The 12,475-nt window shown below is 46.7% G+C and overlaps 1 protein-coding gene across 1 annotated transcript; it reads right to left on the reverse strand.

Annotated features, from left to right (window-relative positions):
- Nucleotides 1–176: 176 nt before the first annotated feature.
- On the reverse strand, nucleotides 177–6,079 carry LOC121587982 (lateral signaling target protein 2 homolog). Its single transcript, XM_041905409.1, has 4 exons — nucleotides 4,903–6,079; nucleotides 1,039–2,569; nucleotides 785–963; nucleotides 177–715 (listed from the first exon to the last, which is right to left on the reverse strand). Exons 1-4 carry the CDS (start codon nucleotides 4,909–4,911, stop codon nucleotides 437–439), a joined length of 1,998 nt encoding a protein of 665 aa, XP_041761343.1. The 5' UTR covers nucleotides 4,912–6,079; the 3' UTR covers nucleotides 177–436.
- Between the last annotated feature and the right edge of the window lie 6,396 nt (nucleotides 6,080–12,475).

Raw genomic sequence — 12,475 nt, forward strand, 5'->3', positions numbered from 1 at the left:
CTCGGCAGCAAAAAATGAATTCCCAAAGTTCCAGTTCGGTGGCGTGGTACTATAGAGTCTAGGAAGTTTATCTGAACCAGCATGACCGCGGAGGTTGTTATACCAAGAAGAAGAGGAGGAAGCAAGCACTCTGAGTGAGTGTAAAAACATTTACTTACATCAACAAATAACCTCCATTCACGGTACTAATAGGGGGCATTTTTATTCGTACATAAAATATTTACAAACATTTTACACAATGACAAGAACTCACTACCCCAAATCCCTCCTATTGCTAACTGACCTCTGACATTATACTTAAGCTCTACCAAGCTCGCCGTGCATCGTAGGAACTACTCTCCAACTGCGTACAGTTATCGTGAATTTTCACTAACTCTCCCTGTATAATCCTGGTTGCCTATCCGCTGACAGTGGACAAACTTTCGCACCGCCCGCTCTAATCGTCCCCATCGCTGATGCTCCGTGCGTCCATCGAGTCGGTGCATATCGTCAGCTCGGGCGAATCCATGGCGTTCATTATACGGCCCCCGCTCATGCCGTTTGGCTGCTGGTGTTGCTGTTGCTGCTGTTGAATGTGATGTGGTTGCACTTCGCCGGCAGGAATGGGGACTCCGTTCGCTATCTGTCGCTGTCGGATCAGCGCTAGCCGTTGCTGCGTTATTTCCAGATGATGCTTGCGCCATTTGATTCGCCGGTTCTGGAACCACACTTTAACCTGCATGGAGACAAGGGCACATTACATTGCATGTCCTATTGCAGTTACAGCTTTCTTCAGCATGCTTACCTGTGCTTCCGTTAGCTGAAGCGTGTGAGCTAAGTACAGACGTTCCGGTCCGACCATATACTGCTGTCGCTCGAATTCTGCCTCGAGACGCTCCAACTGCTCGGGAGTAAAGATGGTGCGCACTCGTTTACTTTTCAACGATGCGGCCGACGAGGACATGGCGGATTTCTTGCTTAAGTCTGTCGGGGGGAGGAAAGAAAGCAAACATTAGCATCGGCGCTGTGTGGCATTGGCCTTTGTACTTTGAGGCATACCTTTAAACTTTTCCCTATTATGATTCTGTCCGTGATGATGTGGTCCCAGTGCCATATGATGTCCGGCCGCAAGCTGCTGCTGATGTGCTACCGCATGCTGTGGCAAATGTTGATGCTGTTGCGATGGTTGTTGTTGCATTTGTTGCTGGGACTGCTGATGCTGTTGCTGCTGCTGCTGTCCCTGGTGATGGTGGAAAGGGTTTCCAGCAAAGTGCGGACTGACCTGATGATGCAGAGCATGATGAGGATGATGATGCTGATGATGATGCTGATGAGGATGATGATGCGGATGGTGTTGGTGTGGATGATGCAGGTGCTGTTGCTGATGTGCACTCGCCGACCCACCCCCGCCGGAGGGATGGAAAGCGGAAAAGCTCCCACCATGTAGGCCGGGTAGCTGATGCAGGTTCTGAAGTGCACTCAGTGAGCCACCCGCCGGCTGCTGCTGCTGCTGCTGTGGGCCATATCCCAGCGATCCACCGCACGTATCCACACTGTCCACACTGTCGGCACGGTCCCGTTTTTCCATACCGACGGCAGCGGCCGCCATGACGAGTGGCAAACGTCCCATCGCTGCGGCGGCTACCGCTGCCGCTGCAACCCGCTGTTGCTGCTGGAAGCCCGCCCCGGTGGAAAGATTCATCGCTCCCTCGCTGTACTCGCTGGCAACTGCTGCGGCAGCCGCGGCCGCCTCATCCTGTTGCTTCCGCAGTCCCAGGATGGCCGCTATCGTAAACGATTTTCCCACGAAACCGTCCGTGTCGAGCACGGCCGTGGTCGTATCGTTGCACGGGCTCGCACCCGCACCTAGTCGACGGTCACTTTGATCGTCCTGCTGGGAGCCGTTGTGTGATTTTTTACTATCGATTTCGATTTCTTCATCATCGTTATCTTCCTGTTCGCTAGCAGAAGATGTCTTTTTTATCGACCCTTTCCCATTTGCACAATCCATCTCGTTACGCACGGTTTCCGCACAACGAGAGGATCTCCCCGGCCTTTCTGCGGGATCCCTTTCTGCCGGATCATCCACATCGATATCGATATTGTTCTCCGATTCACTACCGTCCGCTTGGCACGGCTCGACCGCTGAATCAAACGCTTCGTTCTTCAGCTCTCGGCCGCCCAGTGCGCCAGCAAAGCTCTTATCATTACTACTATCATCCTGCTCCTCGTCTTCCTCATCCGTGCGAGATCCCTGGGACGATCGAGCGTAATGGCCGAGAGAGCTTTGGGATCGTTCTACTGGTCGAAGGTTCGCCGAAGGACCTGCGTGATACGCTGGCTGATGCGATGCCGATGGACTTACGGCTGCATGTAACTGTTGCTGCTGCTGCTGATGGCCAACCGCTCCCGCCAATGTTTGAAGCTGCTGGTGGCCATGGTGAGCATGGCCATGGCCCAAACCATCGGTTGCCAGCGCCAGAGCGGCGGCGGCTGCCGCTGTGGCGTGTGACGTGTGCAGGTTGAGGAAGTGGGTTAGTGGGTTCGCATGATGGTACTTCGTCGGTTGATGGTGTATCATGGTGAATACCTGTGGACGAAAAGAATCCGTTGTTAACAGGGGATGTAAGTGACGTGACATGTGGTCAGAAGTGTTGGACGCATCCATCGATCCCTCAGCTGGATCCTTAATGAAGGAGCAACTGTTTTTTTTCCAATTCCACAAAGTGGTTTATCTTCTGGTAATTAGTTGTCCCCTGATTGGTGCTAAAAAGTTTAATTAAACAGCTTCCCTTTTTTGCCCATTAAAAGTGAAGCCACATTGGAAACCACATGGTCACTACGTCAGGTATAATACCACTGACAGGGATGAGAGGGAAAAGTTTCTACAAAGCTTTACATTCAGCTCACTTCATAGCAATGGACAACCGAAGTGAAACTTTTCAAAGCTTATGAACAATCTAGTATCCAGTGAGTTTGTCATTTTATCATGGAGAGGAATTTATTAACACTGTCGTGACTGTCACAATAACCTAACTATTCACTTGCCGTTAATTGTAGTTTCTTTCCCATCAGTTTAGCGTAGCTTCTTTGAAGATAATTATTTTTACCCGAAAAAGAGAAAAAAAATAAAAATACAGATTAAGTCTACAGGGTGTTTTGAGAATTCAAAAGATACTTAAAGTCCGACAGCATTCCTATAGTAATGATGTTTAGTTCGTTTCTCACAACAGATCTGTTATGAAATCTGGCTTCATAGTGACATCCTCCATATCAACAGCTTTAGACTGTTGCACATGAAGCCCCCCAATACCGATATGCTGCTCACCCACCGACCGCACCAGAAAACATTGGCCACAGCAAAAGGTTAATGTATTTGCATAAATGCCCCTATGCCAGCGCAGCCGGGCATCATATCAAATGTCCTGCTTTATGAGGTCACTTTTCCATCAAACAACAACCCGAACCAGCTCTATTGTCCGTTACGGTATCAAACTTCCGCCCTCACGTTCGGACACACGGGACACAGCACAATTGAGGTTATGGCTAGTGACTCTACACTGCGACACACACACACACTTCCCCAGTCTACGATTGCAACACCACATGAGGAATGAAGAATACACAATACCGGGCCATACCTTCACTAAGCTCACTAAGTAAGAGCGGTCTCTCCATTGTGCATCGAGCTCTAGGGCGGGCCAGTTTATAGGGGACAGTTAGTAAACTGAGATCCACGTTTTAGTTCCTTTCTGTGGCATCCATATTCATTATTTCTTATTTCTTTTTTCCTCACCAAACCGTCCATCCCCATTGTCATTACATTTGCATGCCGGTTGAAGCCTTAGAAGCCACTCGGGAGCAACAAGCACAGCCGGTGCAGCAAGCGCATTAAAACATCTCTCCACAATCAATTGTGTTTGGCTGTGGAAAATTGACACTTACGTTTGGGCTTTACCGTGTGCATAAGTCGGTCTGTGGTACATGTATCGGTGACACACACGCACTCGGGCGAAGACATTTGATAGTGGTGCAATTTAGTGGCATAAATGCATAGATTGCAGCGCCAATGGGGTTGAAACTTTCGACGACAAATGACAAAGCAATCTAATAAAAGAAAAACGTCTATCTATTCAAAAGCCGACGGCGAAGGGATGAGAAAGAATCCCCCCAACGTATCGCATTTGCATGAGCAACAGCTAATGGGGGAAAATATGATATTGCTTTGTTTCAATTGTGTTGCTCCTATTGAGGTCAGGTTTCATGCTGTTATGATTTATTTCATATTTAAGGGCTTTTTTGTTGTTGCAGTTTATGCGGTTTCGGTTGCCGATATCCTTTCTTACTTTTTATGGATTTATTAAATAAGAAAATGTGCTATTAATTAAAGCTTTTTTTCTACTCGCATTGTCTTTCATGCAAATTATTCCTGCTTCTCTAGTGATGATGATAAGTTTAAAAACGTAAGTTGTGTTTTGTACTTTTTTAGAAAATACAAATAAAGCTAAACGTGTTTGGAATTTAAAATGTTTCATATTTATAGCATAGAAGATAATGTTTTACTAAAATTGAATGTTTAACATGATGAATCATTAATTATTAACCAGCACTAGCTTTAAATGGCCGGTCTCGTAGTACAATCGACAACTCGTACGACTTAACAACATGCCCATTGTCATTAGTTCAAGCCCCAAATAGACCGTGTCGACAAACGTAGGACTAACTATCCCTGCTATGGGGGGGTTATCGAAAAGTCGCTGAAAGCCAAACCCACCAGTGGTACAGGCAGGCATGCATTGACCGACCACTGTTTTTGTGTCAAAAAGAATAAGCAGAAGCTTTAAATGCCAGAAAAAAGCTTCAAATTCCCTAAAAATATTTCTAAAGAGGTGGAAAAGCTATATACGTACAATCAATAATTACCTTTTTCATATATTCAGCAAACAAGCAACAAATTTGTTCCTTTTTTCTCGTTTCTCGCTTTCAAGTGTTTGTGGGTTTTTGGTCACACACTGTGCCAATATTTGGCCCACTCAATTAGCTACAAATTAATTGCTTTTTATCAGCAAACGAACCGAACTCAGCACACACATGATCACACTGCCACCTGAAGCTTTTTCATAACCTTTCGTCGAATGCTTTTGCCGTCGTGTGCAATGCAGCGGGCTATGCCAATTTTAATGATGGCAATAGATCTTAATGAGTCGAATCAGCTTGTACCACCACTTAAACAATTAAGCAGGCAATCCCAATAACTTCATTTTGCGTAGAAATTTTATTTGCCCCGAATTCACGTTAAACTCTCAACCACACAGAAAGCTGATTTTTACGTGCACTTTTATCACATTTTATGCAAATGTAATTTAATTGTTTTTACTTCACTGCCCGATCCGTACCGCGTGATGCACGTGTTAGTTTAGCTTCGTATCCGTAGCAACTGCCGGACGCTGCGACACGGTTACGGTTCCTTTGATCCCACCACGAGTGTTGGTTGGCACCAAACTAAACAGCATTGAAGTGTGAGCCCTTTTTACTGGGCGGTCCAACAAATGGCTGTAGTTGTACGCTGTACGCCGTACGCCGGGTGTAACATAATCCGGGTGCAATGTCTCCACCGATGGCCGTTGATGAGTGGTGTGGGATGTATTGCCCTCCGGTAGGGGTGCATCGGGTGCTTTACCGTCGGCTATTTGTCGCTAACAGGCTGCAAACCGTTGGTGTAGCATCGTCATTATCGTCAAACCATAAAATCCACCTGTGCTTAACTCTTAATTTCAGCATAGCGAAAGCGAACTACTTCTGCAAATCGCAGTGCCTTCCCGATGTCCGACGGGTTTCTGTAGACAAGCACTTTAACACCTCTGAGCGTTCCGTTTTTACTCAACACTAATGTAATTAACACACATCACATCAAAGAGATTATTTTTCGATTGGCACATACTAACGCACAGCTCATTAAGCTAGTTCTTACGGTGATCGAGCCCCGGATTAGGCGTTTAACAGTAGCCACCTTTTAAATGCTCCAGTGACCGTAAACTCTAAGGCAAGCGATACCGTGCGTACGAACGTCAACAACTGACTGACTGGGCTGGCTGGACCAGACAGGACAACGCGTCCACAGGATCTGCACCGTAACGAACCCGAACACCCTACTGCCCTTCCGTCGCGCTGTATGCAACCGATACACGGACCCCTCGGAGGGTGAGTGGCAGCCACCTCACCCAATAATGATGATGTTGTTTTTGCAGGTGCATAGGGAAGCATAGCAGGGGCGTCGAATGGAAAACGGGCAATGATGGTTCGTTAATTTGACCAGACAATCAAAACCATCCCGTCGTGCTCTTTATCTCTTGCCCTCTCGCTCTCTCTCTCCACCCTTCTTGGCAAAAACAGCACACACACACACACACATCCACTCACGAGGACTTGCTGCTGCTGCTTTGATAGAACGAAAAGGCTAATAAAAATACCATAAAGTCATGAATGGGAAAACGCACCACGCAGCAAGCGTTGAAATCGGTGGGATGACAACCATTGGCGGTACGATGCGCGGAAGAGGAGGGGAAAAGGTCGGCCGGAAAGTACTGTGAGTAAAAAGGCTAACCAACCCGACCAAATCTGGTCCCTAAATGTTCATTCTCGGAATAAACCGCACCATGCTTCGCTGCTCCACCTCCCCCTTCCCCCCTCTTCCCATTCAAGGCAAGTTTCCCCATTTTGTACGATACGCTTTTCCGACGGTGAGCTTTCCTAACGCAATAGAGCTCCAAAACCGGGCGAGTGAGTGAGCGAGAGAGCCGCGTAGCCCAAGCGAGTTTGTTCGTACGTGTGTAAAACTGTGAGAAGGTGCGGGAGACAGGTTGGCAGGGAAAAGGATGGGCTAAAATAAAATCATAACACTTGACAACAATATTAGCGAGGGAATGTGGAACATTTGCCTTCACTATTTCCACGGCAATCCGCTCGTGGGTGCGTGTGGGTGCGAGTGTGTGCGAGTTTCCTGCACGGAAAAGGGTAGACAGAGATGTGGGGGAAGGGGGCGATTAGAGTAAGATTACAAAAGGCAAGTGTGTGGAACAGAGAGAGAGAGAGAGAAAGGGAGAAATTTATAGGGCTGTAGGCGGAAAGGAGTCAACTAGTCGTGATTTTCCACCCTCCGAAGGAAAACGCAATCCGTACGCATGCGTCAGTTTTCCACTTCCGGATTTTGGTTGCTCGTTTGTTTCGCCTCCCTTCCCTTCCTTCCTCGGGAAAAACCCACCATCAAGTTGGGATAAAAACGTCAAACGTCGGCCATTTTTCCACGGCGTGGAGGGCCGCACACGGGGATAGGGCAAGAGCTTCGGTGGAGCAAAGCAGTAATTTACCAGCCTACTGTTCCATTTTCTCGCTCTAGTTTCATCCACTCTGTCATTCCATCTCTCTCTCACTCTCTTTCAAATTCATCTCCCACTGAACAAACAGACGAGCTCTGTCTCTCTCTCTCTCTCTCTCTCGCTCTCGCTCTTTTTCGGTCCCTATTTTCCCGAAGTGCCGAAAGAAAAATGAAACAGCCTGCTCGGGAAAAATGCCGCTTTGCCAAATAACCTCATCTCATTTGAAACACTTTTGGGTTCGTTTCGGGGAGGGTTGGAGAGCGTTGGCTGTGGCCCGGTGGACCGTGTGCCTTGCCAAACAAGCAGAAAGCTAAAGCCTCTTCCCCAATGCCCCTTTTGTGGGGAGGACTGATTAAGTTGCTGTGAATTTTCGGGCTCATTTTCTTAACGGGAAATTTAATTGACAGCAAGATTGCGTTGGTCGAAATGGAGCGACGAAGGCGCACGAAGGCGCACGATGGCTTGTCTAGCTGCTGAGGGACGGTCGCAGGGCTAGGAAACAAAAAAAAATGTATGCCCCCTTCCTCCCGCCCGTTCTGGGAGGGAGTTGGGAGGGAAGTGCAGTGCCGCTATGTGCAGGAACGGAATGTGCCGTTGCTAGCTGAGCAGGCCAAGGCGAAAGCTAATGGCGAAGCATTAGGAAGCGTAAATTAAATGAACCGAACACACCGACCGACCGACCGACCGGGTTCGAATGGGGTATTGAGGGAAGGGGGGGGGATGGCTAAGGATGGTTATGGTAAACACCGGTTTGGTTTTTGGGTTTGGATTTTTTTGTTCGTTTGTTTCAGATGCTTTTGGAGTGGTTAAGAAATTAGACAGAAATGTAGAAAGGATACACAGAAACACGTCTGCCAAGGATTTCGAAGGCAAAGTCCTAAGAAAAAAACAGTGTGTATGGAAAAGGATGGAAGTTCAGTAAGATGTTGGAGCATGATCTTGGAAAGGAGGCCGATTTCTAAAGCGATATAGTTCAGCTCTGAAAATCAAATAAACGGCACCGATTGATGTCAATCGTCGCTTTACATTACCACTATATGTATATAATACAGAGATTAACACAACGAACATTAGTGGGTTGCTTTCATTTTACACAGCAAACATAATGGCATAATAATGCGTAAGAGTTAAAAATTGAACTCCAACTTTTATGCTAAGCCTTAGACAGTTTCTTCTATCCTGGTTATTTGTTTTGCCCGATGTTGTTCTAAAGGTATGCAATACGCAACACAATTTCGTGCTATTGACGTCTGTCTGACTCCTTTTTAACACTTGTATCCACTAATACAAATACAAGATTTAAAAACACTCTGAATAAACTCTGAATTAGCTTTCAAAATTACTTGCTAGTTAACTGTAACCTCATGCTATTTGGTGTTTATTTTGTTTCATTTTTAAGCTGTATTTATGTAATTTTATGTCTACACGTTCATTACACACAGCCATACTAAGTATGACCTCCCCATTAAGACTACAACAAAAAAAAAACACGCTATGAACCGGAATAGTCCCTCGGAAAGCAAAAGATTCGCTCCAACACTCCCTGGGATATCCAGCCTCCAAATAACAAAAAAAAAAACACATTCCCCTTAATATCCTACCTTCACGAGTACCCGTCGGTGAGTGTGTATGTGAGGGTGCTGGTGAAGGAATTCTAATTGAAATACTTTTCGGTGCGTTTCACTTTCGTGTTTCGCCGTTGACGGAAATATCAAAGGCACTCCCCGCCAAGGCAGGAATGTGCGCCTCGGATTGCCTCGGCAGGGGGGGGGGGGGGGGGGTTGAGGGAACCGAATTTGTCCGTACGTAAAACAAGTGCGCCAAGGCAAAACCTGCTGACAGGCAGATTGGGGTTCCATCACTTGGGAAAGATAGAACTTGGTTTGAGCCGTATGGACGGTACATTTGCTTCAGCGTTTGATGCTGCAAACTGGCCCAAAAAACCCGTCAAAATGACAGTTAAAAAAGCTACTCACAACAATACAAAAAGTACCTAATAATATTACGGAAGAAAGTGAAATCAGAAACCAGAAACAGAACCAGGCACCAGTGAACCAGGAAGAGCGGATCACATCTCCAGGAATTTCCCACCGGGGCGGTCCTTAATGTTCGACGGTTCCATCTATAAATGACCCACAATTGCGCGCTGCTTTAATTGAGTTATCAGACGCCCAGGCAAGCCCAACGTCGTGCCAGAGCACCAAGAAACGTCTGGAAGCTGAGGGTGGGTGGGAAAATTAAGAGCAAATTAGACGCTGCCCGCATCCACCAGGGCATCCCCCCCCCTAACAAGTGGAAACCAAATGAACTGGAAAACGGGACGAACGAGCGTTAATTGCATTATTGCGCGTCTTCGACACTTTCGGCGGCGAATTATGGTCGGTGGCCGGTAGCTTTCACCAAACGCCGGAAGCAGCATTCCACCGAAAATGGTGACATTCCGGGGTCAGCTTTCGCGCCGGAGCTGAGATAGGAAAGGAAAGCGGCCGGTAAGCATTACAACCGTCCGCCGACAATTGGCCGACGGTGGGCAACCGCATTGTGACGGTGCGATCGGTGCTGGGAAGCTTTCGACGTTTTGGTGAATTTTAACGCCAGCCAGCGCCTGGCTTTAAATGTTTGGCCAAGGTCCGGGCGCGCTCTTCAAGTGCAAGTGCACCAGATGCCGAATCAAAATCCGGAATGGTGTTGGGGTACGGGGTGGCTATCTCCGATCGATTTACGGCGGAGTGTAGTATGATGTGTGTGATTCAATTAGGATGCAATTGCATTGAGTTAATTAAGAGTTCACACATATTCGCAGTGAGTGGTTGAGAGGGTTAAGGTTGGCGCAGGAGGCTGGTCTGGTGGCTGGGAAGAAGCTGTGCAGAATGCACTGCCTTCACTAGACCCGGCCCACGATGGGTGGGCACAGGTACATTCTTCGCATTGATTACGCTCACAGTGCATTTTACAATCTTGAGTTAATACACCGTCGGGTAAACGGTGTAGCACACAATCTACCAACACTTGTTTGACACTTTTGATTCAAGCAGATTCAATGCAAAAACCAAAGCCAAAAAATCACTCCACCGGAACGTAGCCCTCAAATACGGTGTATGTGCGAAGCAACGTCACACACACACGCACACTCGCACACAAAAAAAAACAATACACGGAAAAGCTCTCTTCATGAAATGTTTACAGAAAAAGCAACCCCATGTTTATCAACGGTAACGCGGTAACAACACAGGACGCGCAGCGCAAACGATGGGGCTAATGATGATGATTCTGCTACTACTACTGCTGCCTCTACTCTACCGCGTCTCCACCGCGTCAGCAGCGGGGTTGGCGGTTTTCCACGAACGATTTTCTCCCTCCCCGTTCGGTCGTTGCTGCATGGATTGCGTGCATAGCTCCGCCCACGTTTTTATTGCTGCGGTCGTTTTTTGGCGGCAACAGCGGCAGGAAACTAACAACACACATCACGTTACAAGCGCTCTTCTCTCGGTGTAGGGTGGTATCGTTGGTAACGTGTATTGCGCTACCGTGGGATTGTGCTTGGGGTTTGCAGTATGGGCTAGAGTGGATTCAAAATGGTCTCTAAACATTTACCAATGTAATATCGATGTTACTAGTGTGGACACTACATGTATATAGTTAAAGTTACTTTTACTCTTATTTTAATTTAACTTCAATTTAAACTACGGATATTTAAATCTAAACAGAGATTCATACAGCTCTAAACCATTTTGCAGCCAGCGAAAATTGATAATATTTTGCTTATTAATTTGCAAAGAAGTGGCTTCCTTTCACTTCCTACCGAGCATCGCTAATGTAATAATCCGTTTCATTGCTTTGCAGCCTTAACCTAATCATATCCAAACTTCAGCCACCGCCGGACACCGCCGGACACTGCACTGCACACTCAGTCGGTACGCATAGCAACCGCACGACATACCTGGAATGCAGCTCAACCGTCCACAGCGACTAACGAAGCTTGCCCGAAAGGAGACTTCTGTCGCTTTGCCCGTAGGACGGCCAACACATACACGCACGCGATCATGATAAAATCTAATAATCCTCTTTAGCCAGTCTCTCCAGCAACCAAGCTGACCAATGTCCACCAGATACGGTCCAGCGATGTCGTACTGGCCGGGGTCCTGGCGACTAGTTTGCAAATGAGTAAAACGGTACGTTTTTAATGAATTCATTAGAGAGCGCTCGTTAGAGAGGATAGCAAACTGTGTACATTCCACATGATTTACCGTGCTCCAAACACTCCTTCACAGTTTAATCCTGCAGATTAGCCTGCTCTTCCTCGCAGCAACCTGCACAGCATTTCTTTGACCGGTGAAGGCAAAATAACGTGGTGGCAATTATTTAATATGTTTGTTCAGCAATGCATGCTCGCAGTACAGTACAAATTGAACAACAACTGAGCGGCCAATCGTTTCCGTGTTTTACCAATGCTCGAAGCTTGCTGTATTGAAGTATTTTCCCTCGAATGAGCTCCCTAGCAGCGATACAAGCGTTGAACTATTTTGCATTTTTTACGCTTTTGCTGAGCATTTTCTTCGCTGGCATTTTATATCGCTCGATGCAAATGAATGGAATGCAACGGGATGGGAGAGTGTATCAAAATGCCGGCCTATTGGCATCACGATGGCTCGAGTTTGCTTCCTTTTTTTTTAATCGATTTGAGTTGATTATTGATGTTTAATGATTTGAGAATCATTTTAATGCATCTGGTATAAGTTACGTATTACTTTATTAGTAACCTTAACTCATGCCGTAATTATACCCTTTGGTTGTGCTGGTATAATGCAAAAAATCAGGCTGAGATTTAAAAGAAACTATAGAAAAACATAGTCATTTTATAAATTTTTGGAAATAGTGTTCTAAATTTCTTCTTCTTTGGCTCAACCAACCGTTGTCGGTCAAGGCCTGCCTGCACACTTGTGGGTTTGGCTTTCAGTAACTAATTGATTTCCCCCCATAGCAGGATAGTCAGTCCTACGTATGGCGGCACGGTCCATTTGGGGATTGAATCCATGACGGGCATGTTGTTCAGTCGCACGAGTTGACGACTGTACTACGAGACCGGTTCTAACTTTACGTTGTTTAATATGCATATGAAG

The sequence above is a fragment of the Anopheles merus genome, chromosome 2R (genome assembly GCF_017562075.2).
Source record: "Anopheles merus strain MAF chromosome 2R, AmerM5.1, whole genome shotgun sequence".
NCBI lineage: Eukaryota > Metazoa > Arthropoda > Insecta > Diptera > Culicidae > Anopheles > Anopheles merus.